Source organism: Pleurodeles waltl, chromosome 5 (genome assembly GCF_031143425.1).
Source record: "Pleurodeles waltl isolate 20211129_DDA chromosome 5, aPleWal1.hap1.20221129, whole genome shotgun sequence".
In the NCBI taxonomy this organism is placed as follows: Eukaryota; Metazoa; Chordata; class Amphibia; order Caudata; family Salamandridae; genus Pleurodeles; species Pleurodeles waltl.
In genome coordinates, this window is record NC_090444.1 from 771,164,838 (window position 1) to 771,184,699 (window position 19,862).

A 19,862-nucleotide genomic window follows, 5' to 3' on the forward strand; every position below is an offset into this window, starting at 1 on the left:
AGTCTGGACTGTTACAGAGGGAAGCTTGAGGCCATGGACCTCAGCCACCCTACTGACCACCATGGAGTAAGAGGCTCCCTCCGCCTTAGCCACAGTGGGAGGAGGAAAGCATGTCTGCATCTGGAGAAATACCCAGACCACTAGCCTCGTCCCAATTCCTGTGCCCAGTCCAAATCAGGATTATCCAGCTGGTATTCTAAATCGTCCAGCGACCCCTCCAATCCCTCCTCATATTCTTACTCATAAGAAAAAGGATCCAAATCCAACCTGGGGTGAGTAGGCCCATTCCCCATCCGGCTCTGGGTCATCGTGGATGAGGATTGGGTCGACATCAATTGTGGGCCAAATCGGCGCCATAAGTATCTACATCTTTGCCGTCAATGGGGAAGGTTGCAGTGGTATGACCAGCATTGGCACAGATCCGATAACAGATCCGGAGGGGCCCTCGAAGGCAGAGACCGAAGCCGCCAGCATGGAACCCGACGAACTCCCCCCCCATCTGAGACCCCAGTCTCCAAAGGCACCAAAGGGGGTTCAGTCTGCCCAAAGATGAGGCGCAGGACCTCATAGTACTCCTTGAGTTGGACAGGGGTCGCTCCGGCTCCCAGAAACTCAGGGAGCCGCGGATGGGACCCAGAGTAGGCTCTGCGGATGGAGGACTCGAGCGTCGATGCTCGTCTCGCGTTGCATCGGCCGAGTGACGGGGTGAAGTTGAAAAACGATTGGTCCCCTTCAACTTCTTCTTTTCTGAATGACCCAAAGATTGGAGGAGTAGGAGTGGTGATGACTCCGCGAGCGGTCTCAAGACCTTCCTCACAAGCGAGACCGGGAGCGATGCGGAGTCAAGCGCCGGGCCGCCATGGGCTTCAGGGATCGCTCCCTCAAAGCCTTCAGATGCATAGCCCAGCACTCTTAGCACAACTTCGGGTCAGGGTCGCAATCCAGACACCATAAACAGACCAGGTGCAGGTCTGTCACTGACATAATGCGGTGACAGGGGTCACACGGTTTGAATCTGGTTTTCGGAGACATTCCTTGACACACCAAAAAGTCACAAAAAAAACAACAAAAAGGTCAAAGTTAGTCAAAAAATTACTAGGGTAGGTCTCTCCGGATCTGCCTGTGGCGTGGAAAGAAAAGAACTGACATCGCCGAGGTGGCGCCTATGTACAGCCCGATATCTTCACGCCATCCAAGACGCCAACGATGGACGCGGAGTCGACCGATGCCACCTGACGGCACAAAGGGACTGCTCGAAGAAAAATCTCCGGATCCAGTCTGACTCCTGGGGGGAAATTTTAAGGTAAGTAATCTGCAACTAGAAGCCTCTATCAGATACCTAGCTATTTCCTATCTTTGTTCTAATTGGTTGCAATGTACAAGAACAACTGATCTATACATCAAAACTACAAAGCTATCTCTCAGATTGTTTTGCTCAATATCTCATATTGCACAGCAGCATGCCTCCATTGACACAACTGGGACTAATGTCCAACACGTAACAAACACTCCTGAAACAATACATAACAAAAGGAACAAATACTTTAATGACTTTATCTCAAGTGCTTTCGGCCTTGTTACCAATGAACAATTGTGCTATAAATTCAAATACAATACTCAGGAGGCGGTACAAACTTGGGAGGAGTTAGGAAAGATCCCAGGGTCCTCCCCACAACAGGGGGGGATAGGCACAATCTACACTAACTCAGATAAGAGGTCTTTGGCTCTCCTTCCAAATGCAAAACAGGAATTCACATGAATTCCCATTGCACAGACAATCTCAGCTTGGGTGGAGACACTGTCAATTTTTCTGAACATGCACCCTCTACATCATGCTTAAAAAAGAGGGCTTGAGTCCAGTGATACGCCTACCCTTGTAGAGGCCTTCTAACTTTGAGGAACACATCAAGGATCAGGGAGTCTCCCACACAGAAACATAAAGCTCCGCTCTAAATCAATGCTCCACGTTCCCGGGTCTGTCTTTGTGGAGGCCTTCCAACCTAGACCACCACATCAAGCATTAGGGCTGTTCCTGTAGAGAACACACAAAGACCTGCTTTAAATCGGTGCTTCATATTTCCAGGTTCTGCTCTCTCCAGTGTATGTTTTAACTTACTGAGTTAGCACATGCGCTGGCAGGAGCACATTATTTGCTTACTGTGTGCACAATTCAATTTCCACCCAGTGTACCCAAAGAAGGTGGGTACAAGTAAAAATAGAGGTCTTGCAGTAATCCAGTCCCAGATTGCTTTGATCTTATTCCAGGAGACAATTTCGTGAATACTGCCGGTTTCTAAAGGCTTCCCACATTTGCTGTGCAAAGAATGACAAATTGTAATTAAGTTTCAAGACGTTAATGTTTTTTATCGGAGCAACCACTTACCAGCAATGAGAGCAATGTTGCTAAATAAGGAATTATATGTATGTTTTTAGTCTGCAGTCCTACTCTGTTCACCAAGATATGGATGAGAAATAGGCTGAGTCAGCACAGATGGACAGAGAAGTTAGCAAGGGCCCCCATTCATGTTGACACCTTCTGGCTAGCTCAAAATGGAAATTGCTGTGGTTTCTTCCGTAACCGGGAGGGTTGTTAACATTCTGTTTACATGTAATGCAGTTGCAGTACAGTAGACGAATAATGTACACACACTGCTAGAAAAGTTCTCAAGAGACTGCAACTGAAAGAGACTCACTTGGCATATTCAGTGCTTAAATTGTTCAAAGAAAATAGTGCAGAGGCCTAAAGATGTTCTTAGGAGCCTGCCACCGGTGCTGCTATGTGCCAGGATTGCCAATTACGAAGGCTGGCAAGTCTTTATTACACTTTTCCATTCCACATCTCTTTCTTACATCACCATGAACGTCTGTGGTGATGTCACTTATGCGTTTGATGTTGACATCATTAATATTTACATAAGGAACTTAAAGTATTAGGGGGGATCTGAGTGTGAATGTTCTATTGTGGACAGTTGTCCTGATGCTGTCGGGGGTTGTGGTTGATTACAATGAAGCTCTTTAGAACTCACACAGACTGCGGTGGTAACTTGGTACAAACTACTACAACTCTTTATCTCCTTGGCTCACTCTTGCGTGTTTTTCAATCCCTGCTTTCTCTCTGTCACCCTGTTTCTTTTCTTTATCTTCCTCCTTCTACCCCCCTCAATTGCCCTTTTCTATTTTTATCTGTTGCTCTGGGTCAAAGCAGTTGATGAAAAGTAAGTCCTGGGCTCAAAAATGAGGCCAAACACCTGCGACCACGGCACACACGAAGCACAGGGCGTAGGTCTCAGACTTTGGGATGCAGTCTTAATCCTGCTCAGAATCAAAATCTCCACAGGCCTTCATAGGAGATCAAAACCTGGAAAACAAAATATTTTTGCCAAAAATAGCAAATTCTGAAAGCAAAACCCAAATCCTAGTCTATTGTGTGGAGGACCTAGAGACTCTTTCTTATAGGCCATGGGCTGGCTGAGGTCTTGCTTTCGGTAGGCCGTTGTCTATTTCCATTATACTGTATGGCTGTAAGTAGGTTGGCATTGTTCCAAAATGAAGGAAAGCTCCACCCAGGTGTGTATAAGATATCTAGTGTTTTATGGTAGGGGTAGATAAAACACAAATCAGCATCAGCGGTACAGAACGAACGTAATTTACTTTTGCACAATAAAAAAAGGGTTGCTGCAAAGTGTTACTGCAGCACAGAGCCCATTCCCATGAAATACAGCCGGCTGCCTGTGTTTGCGGGTCACAAGTGTCTTAGAACAGAATCACTCTGTGCTAAAAACAGACTTGCAGAGTGGCGTGTTCATCAATCCTCTGCAGGCAAGGCCTCTTTCAGCAGAGCAGATGTTCTGCTCACTGCTGCAATCCAGGTTGGAGATTAGATATCTTTGGAGGCTCAGCACAAAGCCGAAACGGATTCGACAGAAAAATACATGGATTAGAAACAAACATACTGCAACACTCGACAAATCTGTGAGTGGTCTTGCAGGCAACAAGCAAGAAATGTGATTAGGTATACAGTGGTCTAATGACAGACAACATAATCAGAATTCACAAGGAAGACAAATAGGGGGGCACTGCCTGGATAAGCAACATTTTCCTATTTTTTATACGCTGGAAACCATATTGTAGCAAATCTGCATTTTCTGCATAGTCTGGTCATATTTGGTGTCTTTCTCTGGGCGCTACATTTGTGGGCTTTAGGACTATGTGCACTTTACGGCTGCTAAACAGTAGCTAATGCTTCCCCCCTCTAAAACACATGTAAGCTTTCTCATCAATTAATTGTAAATGGTGCCCAAAGAGCAGGACTGGTATTATCAGTGGAGGTTTGGAGCGGTGATCGAATATCATCTGCTACGTATATTCACTCTCGATGAAGGAATTCAGTACTTCAGATTGGAAAAGGTTCACGCCTCTAGGTTTGGCGTGTGGATAAATTGGAGAGATATTTCCAGTTCTTTGGTGCATTATTATATGTGGCCCTGAGGAAGGTGGCTTAGAGTATTAGTACACTGTGGGATACACCAAAACGCGCGTTGGCAACTAGTACCAAGGCTGGCTTTGTGAGTTGTATCCAAATTGCGCTGGAACCTGGGCAAGTGAAGCCTGGAATACATGTGACAAGAAGTATGAAGGCTGGCTTTGTGAGTTGTATCTAAACTACACTGGAATCTTGGCAAGTGAAGCCAGGAATGCACTTGTTGCGGATTTAATGGACTCCTACTTACGTGGAAATTACACAGTGATTACATAAAGACTCTCACCAGCAGAGTGATGTTGAACTTTTGATGAACTATGGAAGGAATTTTCACAATTACACTGTGAAACAGGAAATAAAGAAACCGATGAAAATAAGAGATTTAGAATTTCAATCCTCATAAGTGTTGAAATATTTTGTTACGAATTGTTTACTTTGATATTTATATCATTAATTTGATTGTGTCTAATGTGTTGAATTATATATGGTGGGGATCACATTTGTCTAAATTTGTTGTCTCGTGGATGGTTGTCTTGAGTCTTTATGTAGTGTCCACTAGTAGTGTTTGTTTTCATGTCTTTATTTTAGTACTTTTTCTTTATTTATTTTTTTATTATAGTAGTAATAAAGTTCTAGTTTTTCTAGTTATTTCTTATTGTTAATTGAGATTTTTCTTGTGAAGTGTATAGGAGAGTGGCATTTTCTATAAAGGTATAGTCAATTCCCTGGCTCTCTCTCCTTATCGATCCAGGGACCCCTTAATTTGATTTTGCCCAAAGAGCACCTAACATACAAAAGGTGATGGAAGGAATGCTTGCAATTGGTCTAACCACTGGCAACTGCTCGGGGTGGCATTCCAACCCATAGTTCTTTTACAATCCATGGCACCTCAAATTAGACCCTGCTATATGGAATCATTCTTTGTACTGTTCTAAAAGTAACAGTTCAGCCTGAACTGCCATGCTAGGTCCTTATTACACCAGAACCCAACCCAAGACTAGTTCCTGATTGAGTCTCATCAGTCTGGTGCAGCTTGGTTTCAATTGCGCAGTAAGCAAAAGACCCACGTCCAAAACAGGGATGTGGCCTGAGTGATTACCAGTGGCTGAAATTAATTAAAGCATTCCACTCATCACTTTTTGTATACTTTAGTACACTATGTGTCATGGAAAGTTAAATGTCATATGCGGGTGACCGTGTATATTTACACCACCCACATATGAAAAAATATATTTTTGCCAGGAATACCACTGTGCTCTGGCATGACTGTCATTTAAATGTGCTGCAGTGCAGATGTCAGGGAATATGTGTTGAAAGAAAAGCCTGTTTTATACATTCATAAAACACCCTATAATGAGTGTTTTGTACGTTCACAGGACAGGGTGCTAATATTTTAAAATAGGGCCCTTTACATGCTAGGGTTTGTGTGCTCTCAAAATGAAAAAAAACTGGACCTTTTCCTAATAGGCTTAGGCAGGATAAAAATCTTTATATTCCAGTTATGGTTAGGAGTGGGTTAGAAAAATGCTTAAAAAATATTCCCTGCATAGTTTTTAAAAACTGGCTCATTGTTGGAATCAGATTTTTGATTATTAGGGAGGAAAGTAACTTTGTAAAAATATAATTTAAGATGCCTGAGCCAGGTAGAACTGGCTTAAAGCCAGTTCTACCAGCTATCACACCTTCAAAGCTGGAAACACGTTGTGGTGGAAATTATTGACCTTGGTTCAGAGGACAATGGGCCCAGGGTTGGCTAAAGGGTGTTAATTGGTGACCACTTACAAGGGGTTAACTCAGAGTAATTCTAGCACCACCTCTTGATGCTTGGAGATTATCCTATTCATCCCCTAACCAGCCAGGTTCCAGCATTTGTAGGAGGAAAAATCAGTTTTAACCATGTCAGGCAGACGAATGGCCAACAAGCTGAAGACAGGCCTTCCTGGAGGCAGCTGCACCCTGCTATGTTGAAACAGAGGATGCTGGATAATTTTACAGAAAGCAACAGACAGTAGGGGATTACAACAAAATAGGTAGGATTGGGATGTATATTTGCTCCAATCACTGGCTACAACATAGGAAACTCGGGCACATCAACTCCTCTGAACATTCCCAGATCTGGGAAGCCTCCATCTGAAGAAGGAGAATCCTGACTACTGGCTCCCGACTCCTGTTGGAAGAAAGGGATCACACAAGGACACTTGAATCCTGCTGGCTATCAGGGGCTGAAACTTTTATTCAAGGGTAAAATGGTTGGTCTCCTGTTTATCTGCTTCAGGGACACAAAGAGCACAAGGACTCCTGATTCCAAGAGGGCTCAGTAGAGTAAAGAGGACTACACCCTGCAGGAAACCTGGCCGGGGTGAGAGTTGGTGCCAACCAGCTTCCCCTGAACAGCAGGAGCTACAGGGCTGAACAGAATAAGCTTTCCCAGCAGTTGGGGAATAAGGGCCTGATTTAGAGTTCGGCAGATGATATAGTCCTTCACAAACATGACAGATATCCCATCCACCTTATTTCAAGTGCCTGAGGATATAATGAACTGGTAATAAGGTGCAAAGAATATTTGACTGAGTAACACGTCCAACAAACTCTAAAAATGAGGCCCTAAGTTTGAAGGTAAAACCTTTGACTGGGAGAACCCACTTGGAATACATCCGACATCTGGTTCATTGCAGTCAATGTGAAATTGTCCTTAGGTCCCGATCCACCACAAACTGGTGATTTTCAATACTGCTTGACTTTTTCTAGGCACCTTAGGTCTTAAAAATGTTAAAATGCGTATTCCTGGTTTCCCGTAACCTGTTTTGATGATCTTGGTATAATGTTGCTCATTTAATTTAAATCCATTATTCTATATTATTTGGGGATTTTCATTGTGTTGTGTTCTCTACTTTATAATTGCTGTTATTCTTGAACTTAGCACACATTTCTCTGGGGATTGCCTGCCACTTGTGCCACAGCTATCAGTAAATGAGCAGAGACTTGCTCAGAACTGCATTTTGACCTAACCAGAGCATTTTTGAGTTGTTAGGGGTTCCATCCTCCAAAAGTAATAACCCAATTTCTTCCACATATAAATATTACAAAGTAAATTTAAAATGGGGAAAATTACAATTCTCTGAATTTACACTGCTTTCCTTTCTATTGCAAACTATCTAAGGGGAACCAACCACTTCTCTTGAGTTTATGACCTGCATTATCCATCAGCACATGTGTAAGATCATAAAACGACAGGTCTCCTTTCTGAAAGCTAGAACAACTGTTCGGCAGAGGGTGCGGTTGGTAACCTTATCACCCCCTCCCCCATTGAAATAGAGCTAGAAGATTGGTACAGCTACGCATGAGACTACTGTGCAAAGCGGCAAAAAGTACAACATTTCCACTTCCTTTTAGCAAATTGGCGATGAATGTGCTGTTACTGCAGTTTAGGACTGAAGGGGAGGGCTATAGGAAATCATGGAGCTGATACAGTTTAATTGTAGACTTCACTATAAATTTCACAACCTGCAATGGATTCACTGGGAATTTAATGGATGTTATAACAAAATGACCGCAATTTAGCAGCCATGTGACATAATAATGCTTAGATGAAGTACTACACTTACTATCATTGTATGGTGACTAAAAAAATATTCCATATAAACTGGCTTCATAGGGCTGGATTAACATATGATACAGGCAACATATGTTGATAAGCTCTGATTATTCGCTACCAGGTAACTCAATAAAATACCAGCGGTAATACTTGTGTGCTGGACAGCCTATTTAGCAAATTCTAGATTGTCACATATATAGCATACATACCCTTTATCGCTAAAGTATCATATTTATTTTACTTCTAAGAGCACAGAGAAAATGAATTAAGGATGTCATTCTCAATCTCTGATAATAAATGTCGTAGTTCACTATAAAAGAGAGCATGTGTTATATGTTCAACCTTGCTCATTTTTCATATTGAGACTTCATCTGAATGTACCATATATTTTGAAAATGCAAAATCTAGGTATTTTGTTCGATCCCTTCGGGTCTATGCCTATTTTTTGAATCTCTCTAAAATGACATAAGGACAGAAAATAATGCAGTTGTTATGATGGAGCCAAATGAGTCTTATTCACCTTTACAGACAGCTTCACTAATCTGCACCATACTTCATAGGTACAGAGCCTCGAGGCTACTGACGAATAGACATAGCTGTTTTTAGATAGAGCCTCCCTTGCAGCACATGCTGTCTGATTTCAAAAGACCTATTGTGGGTTTACCAAGCTTTTCCATGGGCCTAGAGACCACCTTTGCTCATTGTTAGTTGGCTTTATTGTGACTGTCTGTCTGGCTTCTTATTTGAGGGCTTTCCTTGCCCCAGCTTGTCAATCTTGTGTTCAACCTGCCTCAGGAGCATAACTTTTTCACCATCTCTCAGATTGGTTGGTTGCTATCCTTCCACTGCTCACTTTTAGAAAACTATGTTTTTCTTTTCACTTAAGCAATCCACGAGAGTGTATGTGTTTTCCAGGTCTCTCAGTTGTGTGCTTCTCCATCTGTCAGATACCCCTGTGTTCCGTGTTACTTTCTCCCTCATGTTATAAGCTCTCTTGTGTGCTTTTCGTTCTGCCAAACTCCCTCACTCCCTGAGCTCCATATTGCTTTGCAGCTCATGTACGTCTTTCCATACCCTCGCCACCGTCGTCCCTCATGTACAGTTTTTCGTCTTCCTCCACTCTCCCGCATACCCAGTTTTTTATTTTGATTTTTTTCTTGGAGGACCAGGCAGCTAATAGCTGCCAGCAACTATGACTTAAAAGAAACAGCCCTTACCCGGTACTTCTCTTTATTTTTTTTAATCAATCTATTTTGGATTGATAAACAAAAAGAAGCCCATTATATCGTAGGCACCCATGAGTAATGATGCATGCATGCACCTAGACAATGTAGGAGATGCTGCGGCCATATCATTGGGTCTGTTTTTTGTACTTTTGGTATGCTGTACAGCATCTTGCTAATGGTGTACAGCATCGCAAGCAGCAGCGGCTGTAGCAAATCTCAAGGGGAGGGGCAGGCGCAGGGCAATTAATAATAAAAAACTGAATAGTAACTAAAAAAATGATGCCGCTGCCCACCTCGCACTTCTCTTCTGGTGGTGGCCCAGCATTTCCTGGGACACAAGCACAGGCTCCCCCACACAATCTTGGTGCTGCTCTCATGCTAGACCTAGCTGCTCTCATACTATATTTAACATGAGAGCAGCGCCCCGATTGGTCTGAGCGGCTTCACTATGTGGGAGTCTGTGCTGTTTCTCCAATCCGGCAGTGTAGAACACCCAGGTTGGAGAAACCTGGGTACGCATGTGTGTTTGGCCAGCCTAAGATGGCCGGCCAAACACACAGGCGCACTTAGATGCACACTCTCATCCTCCCCTTCCTCCCACCTACCATGGACCAGCCCCGCCCCACCCCTCCCTTCATAAGCTGGCTCAGCTGACCCAGCAGCTGAAAAATAAAACAAAATATTGTTTTATTTCTCTTCTCCTGGCTCTTAGCAAGTGGGGCGACGCTCCTTCGCCATTGCAAAGGAGCCGCCCCTGATCGCAAGCCAAAAGACCTACTGGGTTTGCTAGGGCTTGTTAAGAAATGCTGCTGTGAGACTGAGGCGACACAGTTCTGTACAGAGGGAATACATTTTTTTCTGTTACTGATGACGTCATGAATGACGAATGATCACACCAGATGATATTACAGAACAGTGGTGGTGCATTGTAAAAGAAAGTAATTTTACCTTATCACCCGTACCTGTGTTTATTAATGTGCCAGCACGCAAAGCAGAGTCTAACTGTAGTCAGGCTGCAGAAAACACACATTTATAAATGTTTAACACTGTGGTGTACCTGAAAGTAAACTCACAAGAATCCCACTGCCAAAGGAGAGCTATGCGGAATTACAGCTGAAACACGTTTGTAAAGGGTTTCTTCAGGACACAAGCGCTGTGACCGGAGGAGGGGCAGGAGCCCTTTAACTTTGTAGATCGCGCTCCCGCCGTCGCGGGAAGCGCTGTGACTGGAGGAGGGGCAGGAGCCCTTTAAATTTGTACCGCGCTCCCGCCGTCGCGGGAAGCGCTGTGACCGGAGGAGGGGCAGGAGCCCTTTAACTTTGTAGATCGCGCTCCCGCCGTCGCGGGAAGCGCTGTGACTGGAGGAGGGGCAGGAGCCCTTTAAATTTGTACCGCGCTCCCGCCGTCGCGGGAAGCGCTGTGACCGGAGGAGGGGCAGGAGCCCTTTAACTTTGTAGATCGCGCTCCCGCCGTCGCGGGAAGCGCTGTGACTGGAGGAGGGGCAGGAGCCCTTTAAATTTGTACCGCGCTCCCGCCGTCGCGGGAAGCGCTGTGACCGGAGGAGGGGCAGGAGCCCTTTAACTTTGTAGATCGCGCTCCCGCCGTCGCGGGAAGCGCTGTGACTGGAGGAGGGGCAGGAGCCCTTTAAATTTGTACCGCGCTCCCGCCGTCGCGGGAAGCGCTGTGACCGGAGGAGGGGCAGGAGCCCTTTAACTTTGTAGATCGCGCTCCCGCCGTCGCGGGAAGCGCTGTGACTGGAGGAGGGGCAGGAGCCCTTTAAATTTGTACCGCGCTCCCGCCGTCGCGGGACGCGCGCGGGCGGTGCCCGGGCGAAGCCCGGGCCAAGGGCGGGCCCGTCCTTCGCCCGTCATCGACCGGAAGAGGCCGGGCTGGGCCCCCCCCCCTAACGTCTACTTCTTCTGCCTGTGGAATCTCCATCAGGGTGCTGTACCAGATATTGTGTGAGTTTGTTACCAAATATGGGGAAAAGAAAGTCTAATGTTCAGAAGGGGGAAGCCGGGTCCAGCTCCCTTCAGTCCTCCATTACTAGTTATTTATCCTCTGTGATGGGGGCCATTGAACCCGAACTTGAACATGTAGAAGAAAGGATTGGGGCTGTCCAAAGTACTGTTCAACACCCCCCCTTGGAACCTACCATCCATATTTCCACTTTTCCAAGGACTGGTCCTTCATCACTGATCTCGCCTCTGAATACAAGCCAGTTGGGCGCCGATATACTCCCCACAACCGACCAAATTAATTCTTCTCTCCTTTTAGCTATTCCTCCTCCTGAAAGCTCTTGCTCTCAGGCCGATTCTCCCCCTTTGAAGAAGAGGAGAGCCGGGAAAAAGCTCAAAAATACAAAAAAGGCCCTGGGCCCCAATAAGAATCTACCTACCTCCCTGGCCCATAGTGACCAACCACCAATCCCCCTGGTCTCCTTCCCCGAATGCCCTCCGAGCAAGGATGCTCCTGAAGATCTTTCTAGTTTTATTGACTTGACACTCAAATCCTTTTGTGCAACTCTTGAGGCAAAAATTTCCACCTTGATCGCTAGGAAGCTCGATTGCTTTTGTAACGATGTGACCAGGTTTTTATCTAGTTTTTTAAAACCAGGTCCTTTATGCACGGGAATACTTCATAGCCCCGAACCAGCACATCAGTCTACTCCTCCCCCTACTTTGGTATCCCAAGGAGTAAGCAATTTTTTGCCTGATCCACGAACCGTCTCTGGTCAAGGACCTTTCACTGACAACCCTGCATCAGGGCCGATAAGGGAAGTTTATTCCTCTAGATCGCATGACAAAGATCCTACTAAACTTACTAACCATGCAGACTTTTTACATTTACCACCTGCCTGCAACCCGTACGTTCTCGTTCTTTCAAATGTTCCTCCTCTGGAGTGCTCCAAACAAGAAGATACCCACTCCCTAATTAGAAAAGCTGGTCACTGGTTGAACTTCAATTTCAAATCCAATTGTTTTCACAATGATAAGATTCTCATGGCCCGAAGAGTGAGGAGGGTAGGACACTCCAAAGTATTGGAGGAGGGAGACTATGTTGTTTTAAATTTTGCTAATCCTCGTTCAGTAGACAATTTTTTGACCAATTTGGACTACTGTAAAATGTCAACTAACAGGATTCAAATACATCCCCTGTATCATTTTTACGACCCTGTGCTCCTACCAAACCGCATTGTCACTAATTCTAGTATTCGCAGACCAGATTTTGAAAGGTTTCATTTACAGGTAAATGTACCCTCTAGCAACCGGTTCTCGACTCTCAGTCACCTTGACGTGAACGATTGACTATCGGTGACCCACCCCTGCTCTTCTAAAAAGGAGAGACCAAAGGCTGGGAATGTCCACGCTGAATGTATCTGGGACACAGGAAAGCCTGATTTGGACCTGAAAGCTCCTATAAATACTAAAGTTCTAATGTCATGTCCTGTGTCTAGACCATTAACTCTGCTTAGCTGGAACATAGCAGGGCTGCAATCTAAATCTGACAATTCGGACTGGAAGAGCTTCATTTCCTCCTACGATATAATCTGTCTACAGGAGACCTGGTCCAAAGATACGTTCCTCTTGAACGGTTTCACCTCTTTGTGTCAGCCGGCATTAACTTCCCAGATGGGGAGAGCTAGTGGCGGCCTCTTAGTTCTCGTTTCCGTACATCTCCCGCTTTTAAAAGTGTCTTTAATCTGGTCTTCCCTTTATTTTATGGTTGTCCTTGTCTCTATCTGTGGCCAAAAGGATATCCTTATTTTAAACTTTTATAACAATATTCCACGGGGCCTCCTTATGGGTCATTTGGAAGAGGTAACGGATTTTATAGATTCTTCACATGCTTTGCAGAATAGTGACCTAATTATTATATGGGTGGGCGATTTCAACACTCCTCTGTGCAGCAAAGAACACATGGACCTGTGTGCCTTTCCTGCTGAGGGCAGAGAGTCAGTATTTCATTTTAACCATACATCTGAAGGAGATGCCTTAAACCTTTTTACTTGTAAATTTGACTTGGTCCATGTTACCGAGAAATTGGCCCCTGACGCCTGCAATATACCAACCTTTACAGGGAATTTGAGGGGGAGTATTATCGATTTCATACTTATCAGCTCCTCTGATTTTTACGTAATTCAAGAATTCAAGATTACGCCCCACTGTGCGAGTGATCATAACCCCCTTAGTATTATATTGGACCTAAAAATTATTCAGGCATCCAATAATAAAAGCTTGAGCGCTGCTACTGTTTATAATCCAAACTGTGGCATACGTTTAAAATGGGACAAAATAGATCCAAAACTTTTTAACCAGGAAATTGTAAGAAGTACGTCGGACTCGATTCAGATGTGTCTCTCCCAGCAGTTAGATTCTGACCGCATAGTGCGTGAATTTGAATTTTTAAGCACTGACATTTCACGCGCCTTGGCGGTGGACAGGCCTGCGAAGGGGCCGGCGGCCCACAGATGGTTCGATTCCGCGTGTTCATCTGCCCACAAAAAACTCAAAGATGCACTTAAAGCAGTTCCTCTCTCCCGACAATTAGTTAAAATAGCCAGAGTTGATTATAAGGCTGCCATTGACAAACGGAAATCAGAAATTAGGTCCAGGGCCTGGGGCGATCTTTTGGCTGCATCTGAGCAGAAGGACACTTCTAAATTTTGGAAAGTGATTAATCACTCATACTTTTCTGGTCACCACTCTTTGGCCGATGACTGTCTTATTACTGAGGATGTCTGGTTAACTCATTTTAGGAAAGTCTTCTGTTCAGGAACCTATGAGAATTCGCTTGTAAATTCTTCTGCACTTTTCAATTTAGATTCCAAAACTAAGGCCCCAAACATTATTTTTGACCTCCACGAGGTCAAAAATGCTATTAATAGATCAAGGCAGGGAAAAGCTCCCGGCCCTGATGGGGTTCCCGCTGATCTTTTTAAATCAGAAATTCATCTTTGGGGTCCGCTAGTTACAAATGTTTTGAATAGTGTGATAAACAGTAACGTGCCCCTTTCATGGAAATCGGCCATTATTGTTCCTATCTTTAAAAAAGGTAATAGACAAGATCCTTCCTGTTACAGACCAATCTCTCTTATTGATTCGACGGCAAAGATTTTAGGTAGAGTGATCTTGTCCCGGTTAGAAGACTGGGTGTCCGAGGCCCATATTTTATCCCCTATTCAATTTGGTTTTAGACCTGGTGTAGGCACAGTTGAGCAAGTTTTAAACTTGCAGCTGATACTCAGCAAATATGTGACAGTCAAAAAAGAGTCTATTCACATGGCTTTCATTGATCTAACCAGTGCCTTTGATATGGTTAATAGGTCAAAGTTATGGCAAATTTTGGAAGCCTTAGGCTGTGATCCGCCTCTATTGGAGCTTATTAAACGCCTACACACAGACCTAACAATTTCTGTTCAGGTCGGCTCACATGGGCAGAGAACCTCCCCCATCCCGTCAACTAGGGGCGTAAGGCAGGGATGTATCTTAGCCCCTTTTCTCTTTCTGATTTATATAAATGGGCTCTATGATTCACTTTTAAAACATGCAAAGGACATACCGAAGATGGGTCAGAGACACCTTCCAGTTTTATTATACGCTGACGATGCAGTTTTAATTGCCCGTACTGCAAACGGTTTACAGGGACTACTGGATGTATTTTACGATTTTATGCTGAATCTGGATCTGAAAGTAAATTACCCAAAGACTTTTGTCATGACTTGTGGCCCACGCAACACTAAGTCTAAACTATTTTCTATGGGAGGGCACACTCTTAATAAGGTCAAAGAATTTTGTTATCTAGGCATGTACATGAGTTCTTCTTTGTCCTGGAAGACACACATTAATTTTAAGCTCCAACAGTTGATAAGGAACAATGAAGCAATTTTTCGCTTTTCAAATAAACTAGGTCACAGACCCCCTGCTCAGTTGAAAACTCTTTATAATTCCAAATGCACTGCATCAGTCCTTTATGGGGCAGGCGTCTGGGGCTATAATAAAATACCGTCTCTTCAGAGTGTAGAAAATAAATTCCTGCGCAGATTATTATTGGTTCCAAAATGCACCGCAAACATAATCTGCCATGAAGAACTGGGTCAGTGCTTTTTGGAGGACAGGGTCTTTATGGCTCCCCTACTGCTGTGGATCAAATGTTGGTCAAATCCTATGGCAAGTTTGGTCCAAGACTGTATCACTGATTGTCTTCAATTGGAATACTCAAATAGGATTCCCTGGCTTATGTTTCTGCAAAACTCCTTTGAGAACCTAGGGCTTAGATATATGTTTGATGATCCCCATCTATTAACCACAAACTCTAGGTCTGTTTTGAAGTCTACCTATTCCAAGCACATATCAGAGCTGAGATTCTATAGTTCCCTGAAATTGAAATCTTTTGATTCTTATTCTCGGATTGTGACTGTTCCATGCCTTGAACCCTATTTGTCTTGGTTTTCAAGTTTTAAAATAATTTCCTTTTTAACACTTTTTAGACTTAATCTAATTCATTTTAAGGTAGCTTTCCCTGAACCATGTTTCTGGAAAAAGGATTTACCGCTTTGTCCCTGTGACTCCAAATCAACCCAGAGCACTTTGCATTTTTTTCTTTTTTGCCCTTTATATGCTGCACCTAGAGGGGCCTTTATTTTACCCATGTTACGTCTTTTTAGACCTATTCATTATAAGGAAGCCCTGCTATACCTTCAGAGGTTGCCTAATATCCAAATTTGTCACCATGTATTAGACTTTGTCACAGCTTCTTTACGCATTAGGAAAAGGCCTATTCCTTTTTAAATATTTTATGTACGTATAGTATATCCTTTTAACGCCAACATTTGTACTTTTCTGACTTTGTGATTTTTAATCATGTCTAGTATATTTATCTATGTATGTCAAGGGGTTTCAGTTTGGATGTTCATCTGGTGCTTCCAGTAATGGTTTTTAAGTTTTATTTTACTATTTATAGATTGGGAAATGTGTCTTGGTTTGTACTTTTATGGCAATTGCCGAATAAAGTTATTTGACTGACTGACTGACACAAGCGCAGTGCTTAATTTGTGCTTGTTGTTTCTGGTGCTGAGCCCCGGCTCTTATTTTTTAGGGCCGGGGCTTATTCTTCTGCCTCAAGCATTTGCAGCGAGCAAAAGACACGTATGGGAAAGACGGAAGAAGGGAAACACGAAAAAGCGTCACCAAGGGAAAAGTAGAAAGCTGCTAGAGTGAGCTGAAGGGGCAGGGAGTGGCTTTATATGAATTGAAGAGGCCCGAGATAAATTCAGGATTACGCCGCCTCAGTATTATGTGCTCGCACAATTAATTGCGGCAACAGCGTGTTTAAGAGGAGAGCTTCCGGCACGTCTTTATTTACAAATTAAGCACTGCACAAGCGTAGCCGCGAATCAGTGAAATAGGCTCCCCTGTTGCTAATAAGAAACCAGAGCACTCAACGGGTTAAGGTAGTCCGCGCGCCTGGAACAAATCCAGAATCAACGTGTTAGACGCATCCTCACACCCCGCCTTCGTGACATTACCGTACCCTGATAGACAAACCAATGCCCCCTTTATGTAATACGCCAATGATTGCAACTGCCAGTTACAAATGATATGTCACGAGAAAGTCATCCGATTCACAAAGGGGCTAGTTTTACCATGTATTTAACGCTAATTAACTCATCACATCGACAGCAATCTTTGGCTTAATTAATTACAGCCGCCAGTTGTGCAGTGGAGAGCTCTGAAGTATACAGGTGTGCACCTGATTTAGTTAGAACACCACCACCGGCGTTTGTCATTGCTGTTTCATTCTGATAAAAAATATATAGAAAAGGCAACACTCCGAGAAGAAGCAATTATCCTTCTCTCAACGACAGCCCCCCAAATTTGATTTTTGTCATCCTTCCAATGAATAACAACACATACTGCGGTTCCCGTGGGTTCGGGTTTACAATGGAAAAGCTTCAAACGTGACCCAGTTCAAAACTGGAATTTTCTCGATCAGCTTTCATGTAACTTCGCCGCCACCTAGTGGTAGCCTAGAGCATTACCCTTTAGGGTGTATATCATAACTCAACACAACCCGAACAACTGCAACCCGCCCAGGTGCATGTTTGCAAGGATAGAGTGATGCACGAAGAAATGATCCAGTCTGGCTGCAGGGTAATGCATTAGTCTAGAAGGAAACAGACAGCCAACGAAGCTGTCAGAGGATCACGATGGCCATGAGTCCAATATAACTAAATAATGCTCACCTTTTCTGCCCAAGAATCTGGGTACGCACCAAGGGCCAGATGTACCAAAGGATTTGACCCATTCTCTGTCTATGGGAAAAAGCTTTCGTACATATGGCCTCAAATCCGTTTAGAATCAGTTACGCCAAACACTGTTACAAATGGTTGTATGTCGCAATAGCAACATCGTGCAAAATATCGACGATAAAATATTAAGAAGGTAAATTAGGTACACGTGTAGAGTTAAGTAAAGACTCCTATGCTCACCTATGTAAACCTACCTTGCCCATGCTTTGGTCTCAAATGCTTTGCCCACAATATTCTGGAGTCAAGAATTAAGTGGAATAGTTTAAGAATGATGGTTCACTCAGCATATTGCCCTTGAATAAAAACCCTTTCGTGACTTACATGCTTGGGGTCAGTGGTGTAGGCAGGTGGTTCCAGCTCTATAGTAACGGGACCATCGTTTTGGATGTGCACCTGCATGTACGCTCCAAATTTGCCGTCTGAAAATGAAAGATATGAAGCTTTCAAAGATGTTATAAAGATCAAATATGCAGTCAACCATATTTTGCACAAAATAACAGTTACTACAGACTTGCGTTGTATCTTCAACTTAATGTCCCTTTGCCTGTTGTCCTTGGCTACACAAGCTTCGGGGGTTGCTAGAGCTTGTTAAACAAGCATTGGCAAAACCAATAGGTTTAGCCTTTGCGCGATCTATCGAGTTTTGTCCGTTTTTTTTTTAACCATGTCACACATGGACTAGAATAAAAAAAAAACGCTATGATGCTGTCAATGTACAGGAAATGTTACATCAAACAATAGGGTTTACAAGTTGTAGGCGTCACAATCGTCCATACTGGTAGGCTTTTATGTTAAGAGTGCGTGGACTGAAAAAACACAGTCAGGATTTAAAACATAACTTCGTGGTTGGGATAGTCTGCACTGATAAGACTTTATTACTTCCCAACGAAATCCTTTTTTAACAACGTTTGAATAACATAGTTGGAAAAAATAACGTTCAAAATCCATGCCTTGATGTTTGCATGCAGCTAATAGGTACTGGTTCATAGCGCATTGTGCTATTTTACAAGGATTGTAAATTACGAACTGTGAGTAAGAAAGGGATCTCTGTACCGAAAGCAGTAACCCACTTACATAGCTACATAGAAAACAAATCTATGATGTGCGTGTTACAAGACGTGATTTCCAGCAGGCACATTAACCCTATATGCTGTATTTTGAGTCAAACCTGTGACTACACAAAACACAGATCTCTCCAGGAGGTGCATTAACCACCAGAGTTAGCTTACCATTAGTACTATTGGTTGAAAAGTGCCGGGCACACAAAGATCTTTCCAGCAGGTGTCTTAACACAGTAAGAGGATTAAAAAGCAGCTTCTTTATGACCAATTAATTGATTTATTTTCATATTTGTCCTTTCTGTCGTTTTCTCTGCAGCCAATTAAAAAAAAATGTATAAGACTGTGTGCTTCTTTTTTTGTTCCGTAATTCTTTATTAGAGATTCATAAAGACAGACAACATAAGAACAGGAAAACGGCACAGTGCTTCATCCGCACCTAAAATACAAGAATATAGCACTGCCCCTTACTCAGACCCAGTTCCTTCACCGACCCGAGTCAGGGGAGTGAAAGGCTAAGATCACCCAAGTTTATGTCAGGTTCATGGGCAAATGAACGATAAATATGGCATCAACAACCTAAATTATCAACCCGAAATGTAATGTTGCTAATAATTTCGTACACTGCTAAACCACATTGTTAGATCCCTCCCTATACATTGAAGAAGTATCTCCCACCTCCCCACACCATTATCACCAGCCCCTTGGGTGACAGGAATGGGAGCCACGTGAAGCAGGGTCATTGCTGGGGAGCCCTGAAGAAGAGGGTGCACGACTCAAGCACATCCCGAGTTCCCCAAACAGACATATGTGATAGGGGGAGAGGGAAGAAGGTCAAAAAAGGGACTGGTCGGGTCAGTAGTTTAGGGAGGCAGGTCATGGAACATGCAATGAGGGTCTTAGAGAGGGGGATATGTGATGAGATTGCCCGACTTATTACCATGTCACGCACTCCCTGGTGGGTAATGAGGTGTCAGAAGCACCCCCACTTAGACCCTGAGGTTTGAGACAGTAAAGTACGTAACGGGGGTGAGCGTGAGAGTAGTTGGCATGGGATATAGAACCATTAGGATAGTGACTGTCGGTCATGTTGTTCTTCAGCTCGACGGTTGAGCTTGGGCGGTGGAGCCAGTACTAGGAAGTAGGATACTGCTAGGGACACTATATTCATGAAACGAAAGCAAGAGATGGA

General features: G+C 43.8%; 1 protein-coding gene across 1 annotated transcript in view; it reads right to left on the minus strand.

Moving 5' to 3' along the window:
- The window catches only part of DTD1 (D-aminoacyl-tRNA deacylase 1), a 581,115-nt gene that overhangs the window by 364,062 nt on the left and 197,191 nt on the right, over positions 1–19,862 (minus strand). Inside the window, exon 4 of the mRNA XM_069234729.1 lies at positions 17,934–18,031. Within this exon, the coding sequence (XP_069090830.1) occupies positions 17,934–18,031 (98 nt within the window). The remainder of the gene's footprint in view (positions 1–17,933; positions 18,032–19,862) is intronic.